Source organism: Plecotus auritus (genome assembly GCF_963455305.1).
Source record: "Plecotus auritus genome assembly, chromosome: 4".
NCBI lineage: Eukaryota > Metazoa > Chordata > Mammalia > Chiroptera > Vespertilionidae > Plecotus > Plecotus auritus.
This window is the reverse complement of record NC_137775.1, coordinates 37,557,649-37,574,520: the sequence shown is the minus strand read 5'-3', so window position 1 is coordinate 37,574,520 and position 16,872 is coordinate 37,557,649. Positions and strand designations below refer to the sequence as shown.

The window sequence follows — 16,872 nt, the reverse complement described above, 5'->3', positions numbered from 1 at the left end:
TAGTTAACATTTTTAGAAGCTTAATCTCTTAAAAGTTTAAGAGCTCCAAGGTCAAAAGAGAGTATCAAAGTTATTTTAATCTTTATTTTTGTAGAAAGTGAGAATTGCTTTTTGAAAAGCACTTCCACAGTTTATGTCAAATACCAGTATAGGAAAGCAGAAATTCCAGAGTACTCTGGACAACACTGGGGGAGCATAACAAGGAAAAAAAAAGTGTTAAATATCCTAATATGTTAAATATGGCGCCTTGTGGCTTAGTTGTATTTTTTTTTATTACTATGGAGGCTGGATATTTTTCCATTAGGCTGCTGGAGAGTGCATTTATTTTTTATTTTTTTAATTTAATAAATCTTTATTGTTCAGATTATTACAATTGTTCCTCTTTTTCCCCCCATAGCTCCCCTCCACCTGGTTCCCACCCCACCCTCTGCCCTTACCTCCCCCGCCACTGTCTTCAACCATAGGTGTATGATTTTTGTCCAGTCTTTTCCCACACCCTCCACACCCCTTTCCCCCCAAGAATTGTCAGTCCACTCCCTTTCTATGCCCTTGATTCTATTATATTCACCAGTTTATTCTGTTCATCAGATTTTTCATTCACTTGATTTTTAGATTCATTTGTGGATAGCTATGCATGTTATTCATAATTTTTATCTTTACCTTTTTCTTCTTCTTCCTCTTAAAGAATACCTTTCAGCATTTCATATAATATTGGTTTGGTGTTGATGAACTCCTTTAGCTTTTTCTTATCTGTGAAGATCTTTATCTGACCTTCAATTCTGAATGATAGCTTTGCTGGGTAGAGTAATCTTGGTTGTAGGTTCTTGCTATTCATCACTTTGAATATTTCTTGCCACTCCCGTCTAGCCTGCATAGTTTCTATCGAGAAATCAGCTGACAATTGTATGGGTGCTCCCTTGTAGGTAATTAACTGTTTTTCTCTTGCTGCTTTTAATATTCTCTCTTTGTCTTTTGCTCTTGGCATTTTAATTATGATGTGTCTTGGTGTGGTCCTCTTTGGATTCCTTTTGTTTGGGGTTCTGTGCACTTCCTGGACTTTTAAGTCTATTTCTTTCACCAGGTGGGGGAAGTTTTCTGTCATTATTTCTTCAAATAGGTTTTCAGTATCTTGCTCTCTCTCTCTTCTTCTGGCACCCCCATAATTTGGATGTTGGTACGCTTGAGGTTGTCCCAGAGGCTCCTTACACTATCTTCAAATTTTCAGATTCTTTTTTCTTTTTGCTTTTCTAGTTGAGTGTTTTTTGCTTCTTTATATTTCCACTCTTTGACTTGATTCTTGCGGTCCTCTAGTCTGCTGTTAGGTCTTTGTATAATATTTTTTATTTCAGTCAGTGTATGTTTAATTTTTAGTTGGTCGTTTTTCATATCCTCGAGGGTCTCGCTAAATTTATCGGCCTTTTCTAGGAAATTCTTGAAAAACCTTATTACCGTGGTTTTGAACTCTATTTCGAGTCATTTGCTTTCCTCCATTTCTTTCATTTGTGATCTGTTTCTTTGTCTCCACATTTTCGCTGCTTCCCTGAGTTGGTAGAGTAGATTTGTGTGGTAGGTGTCCTGTAGGGCCCAGTGGCTCAGCCTCCCCAGTTACCTGACGTGGACACTCTTGGTGCACCCCTTTGTGGACTGTGTGCACAGCCTTGTTGTAGTTAAGTCTTGATTGTTGTTGGTATCACTGGGAGGAATTGACCTCCAGGCCAATTGGCTGTGAGGATCAACTGTGTCTATGCTGGGAGAACTTCTGTGCTGGAGACAGCCTTATGAGACAAGACTTGCAAAATTGCAAAAGCCTCTGTGTTCAGCTTGGATGGAGCGGAGTCTCAGTGCAGAACAGACAGCCTTGGCTTCCCGTCAGCCCTGCCCTATGAGGGTCCTGGGTCTCAGTGTCCCTCGGTAATCGCTGCAAGCACCTCTGAGAGAATGCCGCCCTCAAGTTTCACCCGCTGCCAGACAGTCCAGTTTCTCCTCGAATGAGTCTGGGTTCCCAGAAACTCGCCCAGAACTGGAGTTCAGCGCAGTTGGGAGCTTCCGTCTCTCTCCCGCTTTAGAAAGCCAGCCGCACACTCAGCCACCCAAGCACTCAGTTGCCCGCCCTCTCCACATGCGCGTCTCTGTACTGCAGCCTTTTGCAGCTTCTCTGAGTCTCAATGTGCTTTCCTCTTTCCTTCTAGTTGTAGAATTTCCATTCAGCCAGCTTTCCTGTGGTTCTCGATGGTGTCTGTTTTGTCTTTTAGTTGTAGTTTTGATATTGTTGTGCAAGGCAGCAGTTTAGGTGTTTACCTATGCCACCATCTTGGTTTCTCCCTGGGGAGTGTATTTAATAGTCTCTCACACTGACTCTGCTCAAATTTCAATGCTTTTGTGGTTAATTTCTGAGAGCTTTTACAAGTCATATTTCCCTTAATATTTTTCTTAGTCTCATTGACTTTTTCATTTATTTAGTTGTCTTACTGGGTATATGAAAATTTATCTTGTCATATCTATTATATTTTTTTATTGTAATTCCTCATGCTGCATTTAAATGTATTGTCTTTTTCTTTCAATTTCAGATAAATATTTAGTTCTGTTTTCTTGTGAATTTGAGATTTAAACTCAAGTCTTTAATCTGTCTGAGATTTTATTTTAGTACTAGAGGCCCGATGCACGAAATTAGTGCAAGAGTAAGCCTTCCTTCCCCCGGAAGCCGGCACCAGCTTCTCTCTGGCACCTGGGACCCGGGCTTCCCTTGTAGCCCCAGCTTCGTCAGGAAGGTCGTCCAGAAGGACGTCCACTCTAAATAGCATATTACGCTTTTATTATTATAGATATGGTATAAGGTGAGGGTTAAAAGTGATTTTTTTCCCCTGACAAAGTGCAAAATTGCTTTCTCAGCATCATTCCTCTTCTTTCTGTTTATTATTTAATGCATCCTTTAGCAGACATTTAAATTTTATATTCTACATGGTAAAGCTTATTTCTGGATGCTGTATAGCTCTTAGTCATAAAATGCTAAGGCAAACAGCTGAACAACTCTTCTAATTGAAATATATCAACCATATTAACCAACAGCAAATGTTAAAATAGTTCCTCATAAAGCACAGCTTTTCAAGGAAACCAGTCAAAATGGGAAGAAACAGTAGAGACTGAGTCTACTCTTGGTTTATTGTAAGGTACTTGAGTCACTACATACTCTCTGAGCTGTGTTAAGCCTCAGTTGTTTGTGACTTGCCAGTCTCACACCAGCTAAGTCCTTTCTCTGAAGGTGGTTCCAGAAACTGAATACATACCCTTTCAGCTAATTCGTCCAGGTCAGACAGAAGGCTTTTCATTGTATTCTCAGCATTGTTGATTTGTATCTTTCTTAGGATATACTGGTTTTCTCTTTCTGACAATTTTGTCTGTGAAAAAAAATGTTTTGAAAATAATCAGTAGGTGTGCACACCAGGTTTGTAAAAATAAATACAAAACTCTTCCCGTGTTAGAGGACTTAGAGTAGAATGTGAGTCTGTTCCCCAAATGGTGGTGTGTCTACAGGCTGTTACAGGCTGGTATAGAGGTTGGGGACTGCATGAGGGTTTTCAGGGCCCTACAGGCTAAAATTCTTCTAGCTCTGCTCACCAGGCAGACCCTGGGCTGTGCTGTGTTGGCCATGGGGAAAGGGTACCTTTTTCTAATTTGTACAAATGCACAATACAGACTGGTGGTGGCCTTGGGTGTCTGAGCTTTAAAATGTCAATTTTGGAAGGCTGTGGAAGGAATGATCAACCCACACAAATTAATGTAGATGGAGTTTAGGAATTTCCGTTCCTTTTTTTTTTTTTTTTTTTTTTTTTTAATAAAGAGAGCAATTCTCTTTATGCCAGACCACTTGCCCCTTTCTTTTTCATTTTTGAGGAGTTTATTACAAATGTGGCTTTACTCAGGTTACTTTGGAGTAGGCTCCTCGAACTTGGCACTGCCTTTCTGTCAGCTATAATTCTATTTATCTTGAAGTTGTGTTGTTGGGGAAAGAGGATTCAAGTGGTATCAAGAGCCTGAATCTGGGTGACTCCCCTGAGAATTAGTGCCTTCATGCGTCCAAACAGATGAGTTTGGACAAGAAGGATTTCCAGGTTTGGAATAGAATGCTCACTAAGATTCCATCCAGCTCTACAATTTTGTCATTTTTTTGTTTTGTTTTGCATTTTGCATAATATGGACAGTTGCTGTGCATGTCATCTGCACATCCATAAAGTAATGAGCACTTACTATGCTAGGTACTATTTTAATACCCTACCCATATCAACTCACTGAATTCTCTCAACAATCCATGAGATGGTTCAATAATTTCCCTCAATTCCAGATGAGAAAACTGAAGAATAAAGAGGTTAAATAACTTACCTGAGGTTACATAGCTAGTAAGTGTCAGAACCAGCATTTGAATGCAAACAATCTAAATTCAAAGTTTATGCTCTTAGCTATTATACTAAATTGACTAACAAAGTAAAAAAAAAAGTACACTGGTATTAATTCTATTGTCCTTTCAATTAATTATTGTTTTCAAAAAATCTGTTGGTTGTGATAGAAGCCCATGATTTAGAGGGTGAAAATAAAACCACTTCTTAAAGCTTAGATATACAAGCACAGTTCATCTGTTTCCTGCCTTTAACTCATTTATTAGAGATTAACCACAGGATCTATGAGGAGAAACAGAGCATGTGAGTATGTTGTGTGTTTGAGTGTGTGTGTGAATATAGGAGAATGGGGGGATATGGGAAAATGTGGGGGACTATGACAGTGAGAAGGTAAGGTAAGGGTAGGAGATAGAGATAGAGATAAAAATTGAGATAGAGAAACAGAGAGACAACAGAGAGAAATTTCTCAGAAACATTGCACATTGAGGGTAAGGTAATGGTAAGTCTATGGTAATCATTGGAATGACCAATGTATAGCTTCACCAAGGAAATAAGTGTTTCACATCCCTCAATAGTTTTGTACATAGATACCAGTTTTTTAGTCATTTCATTTTCAGTATTAACCTCTTTTATAGATGGCAGCTCTTAGGCTGAAGCTCATGCTTACAATTAACTTGTCATAATTTCCTAGAGCTAACAATCTGTAATATTGCCATGGGACTCAGATACCAAAACTGATAGGGGTTACTAGGAGTGACTCTGTGAAACCAGAATGAAAACACGCAGACGGTAAACATTTCTGCATACTTTGAGGAGGTAGATGGTGGAGTTCATTTCATTCACGTGTCTGTGGGCAGCGGCACCGGAGGACACACTCAACACACCAGATTTGCTTTCTTCAATGGAGAGCGCGGCTAAGCGAAGGTCATCAGTCAGATCCCAGATGCACTTGTCACAGCCTAGAAGTAGAAATGGGCATGTCATTTCTTCAAAATCAAAAGTCAGCTGGGAAGCATGCTGCTTTCAGTAGATCACTATATGGACTTCCTTAGTTGATTCTATTTCCATTTTTGTTTCATGAGGTGCTGTTCTGGGCCACAGAACTAGTCCTTATACTCAAAGTGGAGTAGAGTCCAAGATGAGCCAAACTACATCAAGCACTATCCCCTAACAAAGAGCAAACTACACATGCAGCAGGGAAAGTAGGTTAACATGAATACTGAGTGTGAACTGAGAGAGAAAGAAAGCATGAAAGGGACAGCCCTCTGGGATGCCTCTCGTTATGTCAGGCCTTGGGCTTTTGCTTGGTGTCCACTGGTGAAGACGCTATTTGACAGGCACTCCTCCTTTCCTGTCATCTTTTCTCGTCTCAGTTCAGATTCTAGCACTTCTTACTCCTTGGCCTCACCCCAAGGGTGACTCCCTCAGCACCTCCCCATAGCCTGACCTCCTGTCTGGTGCAGTAGTTGCAATTTCTCGTTGCTTCCCACGTTTCGCATTTGAGTTCTTCTGACCACTGTCATTACCCACCAGGATCCCAGTGCCCTCCTGGGGCACACTCATAAGTACACCCTTTGAAACTTTCCTGTTCTCTATCTCTCGCTCAGATTGTACTTTCTTCTGGAGAACTGGTAAATGGAGACTGAAGTGTTAATAGTTGTTAGTATGTTAATTAAGTTTAACATGGTCTTACTCATATTGACTCTCAGAGGAACATCAGGCTGGAGGGGGAAATGCTTAGGGCCAGGAAGGTATCATGATGTCCTTAAAGTGACCTTGCTTAGGGGACCACCTATGCTATCAGTGCGTAAACTTTACCCTGCTTGTGCCTCACATTCTGTGCCATCTTCTAAAATGTGATCCATTGGTAATATTAATCTCTTGTGTCCAGAGGACTCAGACATCAAGATATTTTTGTTTGGGGGAGCGGATACCTAATGTTAAAAAATATATAGTCTTTAAATCGCTCTACTTAAAGATAAATATTAGTTACTTTTTAAAATTAAATGTATTGGGGTGATGTTGGTTCATAGGGTCATATAGATTTCAGGTGTACATTTCTGTGATGCATGATCTGTGTGTAGCATTGTGTGTCCACCACCCAAAGTCAAGTAATCTTTCATCACCATATATTTGGCCCCCTGTACACTTTTACTACACCCACCCTCTTCCCTTCTGGCAAACCACCATGTTGTTGTTTGTGTCTATGAGTATCAGTTTTATATCCCACATGAGTGAAATCATATGGTTCTTAGCTTTTTATGACTGACTTATTTTGCTTAGCATAATATTCTCAATATCCATCCATGTTGTCACAAATGGAAGTATTTCATCTTTTCTTTTCTTTTTTTTTCTGCACAACTTCTAATTTTTATTTGTGGGACGAATGACTATTTCAAAGTCACAGAAGAGCTTGCTGCACTGCAAAGCATCAAAGGAACAACTACAGGAGAGGATATCTATGAAAAGGTTTGCCAAACTGTGAATGGTTTGGAGCTGGACTGGGCTAAACTAGCCAGTGTGACAACTGATGGTGCTCCTAGCATGGTGGGGTCTAAGAAAGGAGTAATTGCTCGCATTAACCATGAGATGGACAAACATAACCATTCTCATCCAATAGCCATACACTGCCTCATCCACCAACAAGCGCTGTGTAGTAAATCACTGAAGTGGGACTCTGTTATGAAAATTGTGGTATCTTGTGTTAACTTCATTAGAGCTAATGCACTAAACCATAGACAATTTCAGGAATTTCTGTCTGAGCTAAATGTTGCCTATGAAGATGTTCTGTACCACACAGAAGTCCGTTGGCTGAGTCAAGGGAGAGTTTTGAAACATTTCTATGACTTACTTCCACAGATTACAGCTTTTCTGCTTTCAAAAAACAAAGAAATACCAGAGCTCAATGATGCAGAATGGAAATGGCACCTTGTCTTTCTGACAGATGTAACAGAGCCACTCAACAGTTTCAATGTGCAACTTCAAGGAAAGGGGAAGCTCATCTGTGATATGCAATCACATGTGAAAGCATTTGAAGTAAAATTAGGCCTCCTCATCAAACAAGTGAAGGAGCAAAATTTCTGCCATCTCCCCACAACTCAAAATCTGTTAGCAGAAAAACCATTGGTTGCATTCCCAAACAAAATATGTGTGGATTCACTGGAAAAGTTTCAAAAGGAGTTCCAATTTAGATTTAAAGAGCTTCATCTCCATGAACAGGACATACAGCTTTTCTGTAACCCATTTTCTATTGACATTGAAAATGTGGATACAATTTATCAAATGGAACTGGCTGAAAGTATTTCATCTTTTCTTATGGCTGAGTAGTATTCCATTGTATATATGTACCACATCTTCTTTATCCAATCCTCTATCAAAGGACACTTCAGTTGTCTCTATGTCTTGATCACTGTGAATAATGCTGCAATGAGTATAGGGGTGCATATACCTTTGCGAATAAATGTTTTTTGAGTGTTTTGTTTTGTTTTGTTTTTGGTAGATATCTAGAAGAGAGATTCCTGGGTCACATGGCAACTCTATTTTTAATTTTTGAGGAACTGCCATACTGTTTTCCATTGTGGCTGTAACAGTTTACATTCCTGCCAGCAGTGAATGAGAATTTCTTTTACTCTGTAACCTCTCCAACACTTGTTACTGTATTAGCTGTCTTGTTGATAACAGCCATTCTAACAGGTGTAAGGTGGTATCTCATTATACTTTTGATTTACATTTCCCTAATAGTTAGTGGAGTTGCACATTTTTTTTTTCATAGATCTGTTGGCTATTTGTATGTCTTCTTGGGAAAGGAGTCTGTTCAGGCTCCTCTGCCCATATTTTAAATTGGATTGTTTGCTTGTTCGATGTTGAGTTGTATGAGTTTTTTATATATTTTGGATATTAACCCCTTGTCGGAGCTGCTATTTGCAAATATCATTTCCCATTCGGTTGGTTATCTTTTTATTTTGTTGTAGTTTTCTTTTGCTGTGCAAAAGCTTTTTAGTTTGATATAGTCCCATTCATTTATTTTTGCCTCTAATGCCCTTGATTTTGGGGTTAAATTCATAAAACGTTCTTTATGACCAAGGTCCATAAGTTTAGTACCTATGTTTTCTTCGATGTACTTTATTGTTCCAAGCCCTTGATACATTTTTATTTAATTTTTGTACAAGGGAACAAGTTATAATCTAGTTTCATTCTTTTGCATTTGGCTTTCCAGTTCTTTCAGCACCATTTATTGAGGAGGCTTTCTTTTCTCCATTGTGCGTTTTTGGCTTCTTTGTCAAAATTTATTTGCCCATGTACCTGTGGTTTTATTTCTGGGCTTTCAATTCTGTTCCATTGGTCTGTGTATCTGTTCTTCCGCCAGTACCATTCTGTTTTGAGTATCTTAGTTCTGTAGTATAATTTCAAGTCAGGTAGTATGATACCTCCAACTTCTTTCTGTGGCTGTTCAGGGTATTTTGTGATTACATACAACTCTGATGACTTTTTGCTCTATTTATTAAAAAAATGACATTGGGATTTGGATAGTGATTGCATTAAATCTGTATATTGCTTTGGGCAATACGGCCATTTTAACTATGTTGATTCTTCCAATCCATGAACATGAACACGGAATATCTTTCCATTCCATTTCATTGTGTTTTTTGCAATCCTTTTTAATAATGCTTTGTAGTTTTCAGTATATAGGCTCTTCATCTCCTTTGTTAAGTTTATTCCTAGGTATGTTATTCCTTTGGTTGCAATTGCAAAAGGAGTTTCTTTTCATTTCTTTTTCTGAAGTTCCATTGTTAGTATATAGGAAAGCAATGGCTTTTTGTACATGGATTTTGTATCCTGCAACTTCACTGTATTCATTTATTGTTTCTAATAGATTTTTTTTGATGTAATCTTTAGATTTTTCTATATACAGAATCATGTCATCTGCAAAAAGTGACACTTTTATTTCTTCCTTCCTAATTTGGATGTCTTTTATTTATTTCTCTTGCCTGATTGCTCTGGCTAGGACTTTCCAAAACTATGTTAAGTAAGAGTGATGAGAGTGGGCATCCTTGTCTTGTTCCTGATTTTCACTATTGCATATGATATTGGCTGAGGGTTTATCATAAACGGCGCTTGAAAAGTCATTAAGACTAGTTCTGGAAATTTGTTTTGAAATGTTTCAGCAGGTCCTTGCCCCATCAGGATTGATCACTATTTGATTGATAGGAGTGACAGAAAAATCCAGGAAAGAAAGAGAGCAGCTCCTTTTCATAAGGCCTGAATATTTTATTTCTGGTGCCACTTCAGATTTGGAGTGATCTGGGAAAAACCACTGAAATCTCTTGGTATCTCAGTTTTCCCAGAGTTGTAAAGCGTTGTCTGTATATCATATTATATAGTGACCTGAAGAGAAAAGGGAGAAAAGGACCTAAAATAAACCCAGTCTTTGGGAATTATGTTTCTGAATTTGCCTTTATCCACTAGGTAAGATGCTAAACTTAAAGGCTTGATAAGTTTTGTAGAGGTGTTTAAATGTAAATCACCTATTTGCAAATTAGAATCAAGTGGGCACCTGAATATTTTTTGTTTAGGGTACATTTGTTTGAGGCACAGACAGGGTTAAAGCCAGGGGTGAAACTCAGGCAGTTTCTAGAGAGGGGTATTGCATAGCTCTCCTTAGTCCTCCACCTGCAGCACATTAGAGAAAGTGAGGTTAGTCAATCATGTACTGTTATTTTTACTTATGGTTGGGCAGTCCGTGCCTGTAGGGGGTTCAAAACTTTTTTCCAAGCATTTTCCGGTTACACTGTCACATGGGCCTCCTCCACAATTGCACACTGTGGGAAACAAAAATAAGAGATTAGGGATCCATTTCTTAGTGCTTAAAATATAGCAATGTTCTCATGGTTTCTAGAAATATTGGCTATCAGTATATAATTACTCAATGGGCATTAATTATATTCTATGATATAGAGAATGTGCCCCTCACCCAATTGAGCCCCAGCCCAGTGAGATTTTCAAAGGAGGCCCTTGGGCAAAAACGAATTTAAATTTTCTAGGACTTCTCTCCCAATTTTTGGGGGGGATCCTGACATGAGTATAGAGCTGCTTCAGTCCAGAAAAATCCTGGTAAATTTCACAAGATACAAGATAATCATGGAGCCCATTATTCATCTGGACTCTGAAAGCCAGCCTTTCATTGCAGCCGGATTCTCCAGTTTAATCCAACTGCGGGGTTGATCATTGCCAGGTGTGAAGGAGGAGTAGTCCAGCGAGTAGAGAGTGAGGAGGCCCAAGAGCAAATCTTGGCTCCCACAGTGCTTGACCCTTGGCAAAGCTGACTCCAAACCTCCAAGTGATAGCTCTCAGTGATGGTGGGAATAATGTCGTGGAAAAAATTAGGAACATATTTACATAAATTTAGAAATCCTGAGAACCCATTATTCATCTACTGAGGATTTTCAAGATAGTCATTTGGAAAAACAAAACCCCCATTTCAGAGTTTCAGAATAGAAATTAACTTGTGATATTGAAAAAGGAATTCCTAAGCTATCCATGCTAACAATAAGCTGAAATACAATTGTGAATTTTCCCCATCTTTTAACTGTCTTTAGAGAAAAATCATAAAAAATTTAGCTGTAAGGGGAAATGCATTTATTACATTTCAGCTGTTTAATGTTCCACAGAATGTAGATTTATTAAACCATTCAGCAAGATCATGCTTTATTGCTTTTAGCTTTAGATCTTTTCTAAGAGTGATCTGCTTCTATGTAGTTTAAACATAAGTTTAGTAAATGTTTTGAGAATCAGAATATTCATCAATGTCTAAGGCTTTGATTTTGCCAGCAGTTTTTAAAAATTCTTGCCCCAGGGTGTGTATACACACACACACACACACACACACACACATTAGAGGAAGAGAGAGAAAAACATGTATGTGAAAGAGAAACATCAATTGGTTGCTTCCTGTACATGCCCCAACCAGGGAATGAACCTGCAACATTGGTATGTGACCTGACAAGGAATTGAATGCAAAATCTTTTGGTGTGTGGGACAATGCTCTAATCAACTGAGCCACCCAGCCAGAGCTGCCAGCGTTCTTTCTGATGCCTGCTTTTCTTCTTCAGTCTGTCTGGACACAGAACGCTCTTCCCTGTGTCCTTTTCGGTATTATGCCTTTGTGTACTTTGCTTTCTTGTAGACATGTTTACTGTTATTATGATTTCTGAAGAGCACATGTGTTTTCCTCTCTTAACCTTTGCACTTAGAATCTTTTTAAGTGGGACTTTGTTTTAGTGAGGAGATTTCCTATGGGGGCATGCCACAAGAGTACAATACCTCTTCCTCACCCTTCTTCCCCTCAAAGTCACAAACGAGTAAGAAGTATTCATTCTCAGCCTTATTCCTAGAGAAAGGCAATTTAACTTTACCTATGAAGAGCTTTATTCTGTGTGGCAAATGGATTACAGAAATTATCAATGAAATGTATACATTTCAGTCTAACTGAAGTTAATTCTTATACTCTACCTGAGATAGTTGCTCTGACAATTTGAGGAAATTGGGGGGTGAGTAATTGATTTGCTCACCTATTGCACTGAAATGTCAGTTTACCAAACATGACTGAAAAATGGGACTTCGCTTCCAGAATAAGAAAAGTGATGTGAACCATGGAGATTTTCATTCAGAAATCTGGTCAATCATAGGCTGTCCAAGGAAGTCTGCTTTTCTTCTTTGATCAAAATGGGAAGGATATAAGATGGCAAGGCAAGAGCTCATTTGTGTCAGTGTCTCTTGGCTCATGAGCTAAGTGACATTAGTAGCCTTGATAGTATCCACCACGGGTGAGTTTGGAATGCCCATTCCTGAGAATGCGCATTGCCCTGGAAAAGTGACAAGGGGGCACTTGTGATATTTTCCCAAGATAAATACATCTAAATCCAGGACGTGCCTTGGCCAGGTGGCTGTCTGAGGACTTACAGTACTGTACCTGCACAGTTCTTGGCTATCCTGGCATCCCCATAGTAGCCTGGGGCGCAGTGCTCACACTTGAATCCAGTGGTATTACGTAAGCAATTCCTACACTGGCCAGTGTTCTCATCACAATCTTCAAAAATCAGGTTAGGATCGGAATTTCCACTGCAGTCACATTTCTTACAGGTGTTTCCAACAAGCAAGGGGTTTCCATAATAACCAGGAGCACATCTGAAGGGGAACCACATGTTAAAAATTTAATAGCCATGGTTTTTCTTCCTTTTAATCCTCTTTCCCATCTAGAACAAAAGCATAGTTAATATTTGTGGTTTGCTTTTCCAGAATTCATTCACATCTCCCATCTTCCTAATAGAACCAGACTTTGTTTTTAAGGAACGACCCCTCCCCCGTGTGTTACAGCCCATTCAGCATGGCCAGCCCTCCAGATGTAGGAGTGTCTGTATATGACCAATGTGTGGGTGTTTTTGGTCATTCCAACAACTGGCGTGCACAGCTGGCATGTGATGGGTGGTGCTAGATACGCTAAATGAGACACACTACTAGTGCACAGCTAGGAATTATCTTGGTCAAAATGTTAATAATGCCTTTGTTGAGAAACACTGATATAAATCACGGTCCACCTTGCTGTAGTGAATTGATCAGATAACCTAAATCTGAGCCAAGCAATGCCTGGCACTATCCTGTCCAAAATGGATTGGCTCAGAGGTGATTCACTTGGAGTGTGGCCCAGGGCTCTTGTTTGAGGGTTATGGGGAGGCATCTTTTCATCTGTAGGTGAATGAAGAGTCAGGTGGTGCTCTTAGTTCTGAAGCCATCTTGTGACTGAGGAAAGGCAATGTGGAGACAAGGCAGAGGGCAGAGCTGAGGGTACCTCAGAAAAACAGAGCTGGAGTCTAAGCAGCCATTACTCTGGACATTTTAGATCTCTGGGTCTACAGAGGCCAAGGCACCTAACGACTGCATTTGTTGTGGGGGCACAGCTGGTGCCTATGGTCATTCTGGCTGGGCCCCTCATGAGACAGCCTAGCCCCGTTGGAGAGTGGTGACTGAAATCCATCCAACCTTTGCTGGCCTGGCCAAACTGTGCACTCTTGGTGGGGCTGCCTCTGCTCAGAGGAACACATGCTTTTCTCTATTTTTCCCAAAGGTGCCCTGTGGGCCAGCCCAGGCCCTGCTGTGAGTGGTGGGACTACAGGCCCCATATAAGGGCCAGCTGCTGCTTGGTTCCTGACAACTGTTGCCAAATGGTAGCTGTGAGGGAATGGAGGACCTGTATTGCTAAATTTTCCTATTTTTAAACAAAGAAGTTAAAATTTGGATTTTATGTTGGCTGCGGACTGCAGGCTGGAATGGGGAGACCAGGGTGGGGTGTGGAGAGCTTGGGCTAGGGCATTGGCCTTGGGAATGGAAAGGAAGGGAGGACTTTCCAAGGAAATAAGTAAGGCTTGGTCTGTAGTAACAAGATACTACATTTTAAAAGCTTCCATTTAAAGAACTAAAATTATGATTCAGAGCATTTGAAAAATAGAGAAATGAAAAATAAAAATCACACCTGTAATCCCAAAGCCCTAATGAAACAATTGTTCAACATTTTGCATATGATCTTCCAGCCTTTATTCCTACATCTCAGGTTTTTTTTTTTTTTGTGTGTGTGTGTGTGTGTGTGTAGCTGTAATGATGGTGTGTGGTCAGTCTTTACACCCTTGACTTGCCTTGGATCTCAGAGCTTCATCTGGGCGAGATTACTTAGTTACCACAGACAACGGGAGGTAGGCCACACAGGCCTGGCACTCTGAGGCTGAGAGGCTACTTGGTTTTCCAGCCTCACACAGCCAGGAAGTCACAGGGCAAAACCCAGACCTTCTGACCCTCATGTTCTCTCCTTCACTCCACCCTGGACCGCACTGCTGCTACTATAACTGAATGAGTGAATTCATCCAACAGAGGGACAATTCATGTCTATTTTATGCAAGGCACAGAAAGACAGGAAGAGGAAAAATACACAGCCCATTCTGAAAGAACAGGAAACAAATGAAGCACAATCATACATAATATCTGAATTCTAGAAATCGAGGTCTATATAAAGATAAGAATGAATTAAAGTGTCACACAATCTACAAAGAGATATCCCCAAGAGAAAATGTGTAATGAGTTGTGTTACTCATATTCATTCATTCATGTCATTGCACCTCTAACTTACTGGCCCTCTGGTCCCCAAGCCAGCACAAATCAATCCTCTATGGAACACATGGCTGGATTGAATTTCTAACCTTTGCTGCAGTTCACCAAACAGAATATTAGACTCTTAGACTCAGTGAAATGGAACTCAGATCTACTCCCTTAATGTGCAGCTGGGAGTCCTGAGGTCCAGCAGTGAAGGGACTGGCCCAAGCTCGCATAAGTCAGATGCCAGTTACGTTCATTTCTCCATTTAATTTCACTGTATTTGATCTCCATAGGTTGTCCCCTGGTCTTCCATAAGAGAAAAAAGCAAGATCTCTATTCTGTAAGTCAGAATCTCAATCACAGTGGAAATCCACTTTTTAAAAAAATATATTTTATTGATTTTTTACAGAGAGGAAGGGAGAAGGATAGAGAGTTAGAAACACTGATGAGAGAGAAACATCGATCAGCTGCCTCCTGCACACCTCCTACTGGGGATGTGCCCGCAACCAAGGTACATGCCCTTGACCAGAATCGAACCTGGGACCCTTCTGTCTGCAGGCTGATGTTCTATCCACTGAGCCAAACCGGTTAGGGCTAGAAACCTACTTTAAGTTACTTTGAGTTTCAAGAACATCTTTTGGTGACAGATTTGGCGGCAACTCTGAAGTCACTGTCCAAACTTCAACACTACAGATTTTTATAGGCTCACATAGCTGGGTTTATTACTCATGGCCCCATAAAAGCCCCTACTCTTATAAATAAGGAAAGTAGAGCATGGAAAAGCTAAACAATGTGTTCATTGCTACAGGGCTCCAACATATTAGGGGGACTCCAAATTTAATGCTCTTTCTACTCCACAAGTCTGGCATTAATATATTAAGTAATTAACCAATTAATGATTATAATAGTTGAATAATCAAATAATATTAGTGCACCCAATTCCTACCTTCAAAAGTACAATAGGAAGGATATAAAAGGATCAGCAGTTGGATTTAGAGTCAGTACTGGAGCTCTGGTATCCAGCAGCTTGGTCCACAATCTCATTTCTAGCTTTATTAGTGACTCAATTCACTCAGAGAAAAGGAAAGACCAGCATATGAACTTTGTCATCTCAGTTAGTGATTGTATTATTTGGGCAAAATGGAAAACAAAAGGTTGTTTTGAGGAAATCAGACTAAATGTTTACCAATAGTTATTGTTTGGGGAATTTTTGGAGCTCTTTTCCTGTCCTCTGCTTCACTCAAGGCCATAGGTGGCACAGAAGGCTTTCTATGTAGCTGTCATTGGTGGCACAGAAGGCTTTCTATGTAGCTGTCATTTTTTTTGTGTGTGTGTGTGTGTGTGTGTGTGTAGCTGTAATTAATGATTAAATTAAATTAAATTAAATTAAATTAAAAAAAGTTCTTGTTGCATAGTAGGTGCCATGTAAATACTATCTACTTCTCAATGAAAGACAGGAAAATAAAGCTAGGAAAATGTAAGTAATCCATTGAGGTCAGAGAGTCAGAATCCAGAAGTGGAGCAAGGCAGAGAGTAGGGAGGCATAAGAATTGTACACAGATAACAGGTCTGATAGCTTAAGTTTGAAAAACTTAATGCCTTAGAAAGAATCAAAATAAATCCCTGAGTCATAATAAGCCTCAGTAAATGTTATCTTTTTATTCCTCCTGCCCTTCTTTATTATTTTCTATCATCAAGGCCATCATCAAAATCATTATCACTGTCATCATCATCATCTCTGATGACACTATGATTAGCCATTCTTGTTAGGGTTATAAGGTGCACTGGGATTTGCTTTAATTTGCTCCATTGTTCTCCTGATCCTTAAGCAACAAAATCCATGATGAATCCTCACATGGGTTTAGGCTGTCTCTCACTTCACTGCAAAATTGAATGGATTAAGGTATTCTATTAACGCTGCCATAAGAGACAATGAGGAATACTGGGGCATTGAGATCATATATGTTTATTAACTGAAAACTTTGGATGGACTATTGAGGGCCCTGGGTTTTGGTTTCAGGTTTACCACTAGCCAGTTATGTGTCCTTAGCTTAAGCCACTTCATGGCTCTGAGTCTCTGGCTCATCATCTTTGAAATGTACTATTTAGGAGAAGAGGAAAGATCATGTTGGGATGAAAATTACAAAACTCCTATCTATACAGTTGTGCATTTTATAATTATTTGCATCAGAAGAAAACTTCCACTTGGAACCTCTATTCAGTCAGAAGGCAGTAACTTGGGCCACACTTTTCCATTTTCCTGGCATGGGATGGGAAATGGGGGGTCAAATAGGGGAAGAATTGGCTTTCCACTACATGGTGCCTTTTAAAGGAAAATTAA

The 16,872-nt window shown here is 39.7% G+C and overlaps 1 protein-coding gene across 2 annotated transcripts in view; it reads right to left on the bottom strand.

The window, feature by feature from the left end:
• Nucleotides 1–16,872, bottom strand: part of LAMA4 (laminin subunit alpha 4) — a 147,768-nt gene that overhangs the window by 75,705 nt on the left and 55,191 nt on the right. For both annotated transcript variants that reach the window (XM_080665457.1, XM_080665456.1), the window contains 4 exons: nucleotides 12,361–12,575; nucleotides 10,136–10,210; nucleotides 5,199–5,350; nucleotides 3,285–3,395 (listed from right to left, as the gene is read on the bottom strand). In XM_080665457.1, the coding sequence (XP_080521583.1) occupies nucleotides 3,285–3,395; nucleotides 5,199–5,350; nucleotides 10,136–10,210; nucleotides 12,361–12,575 (553 nt within the window). The remainder of the gene's footprint in view (nucleotides 1–3,284; nucleotides 3,396–5,198; nucleotides 5,351–10,135; nucleotides 10,211–12,360; nucleotides 12,576–16,872) is intronic.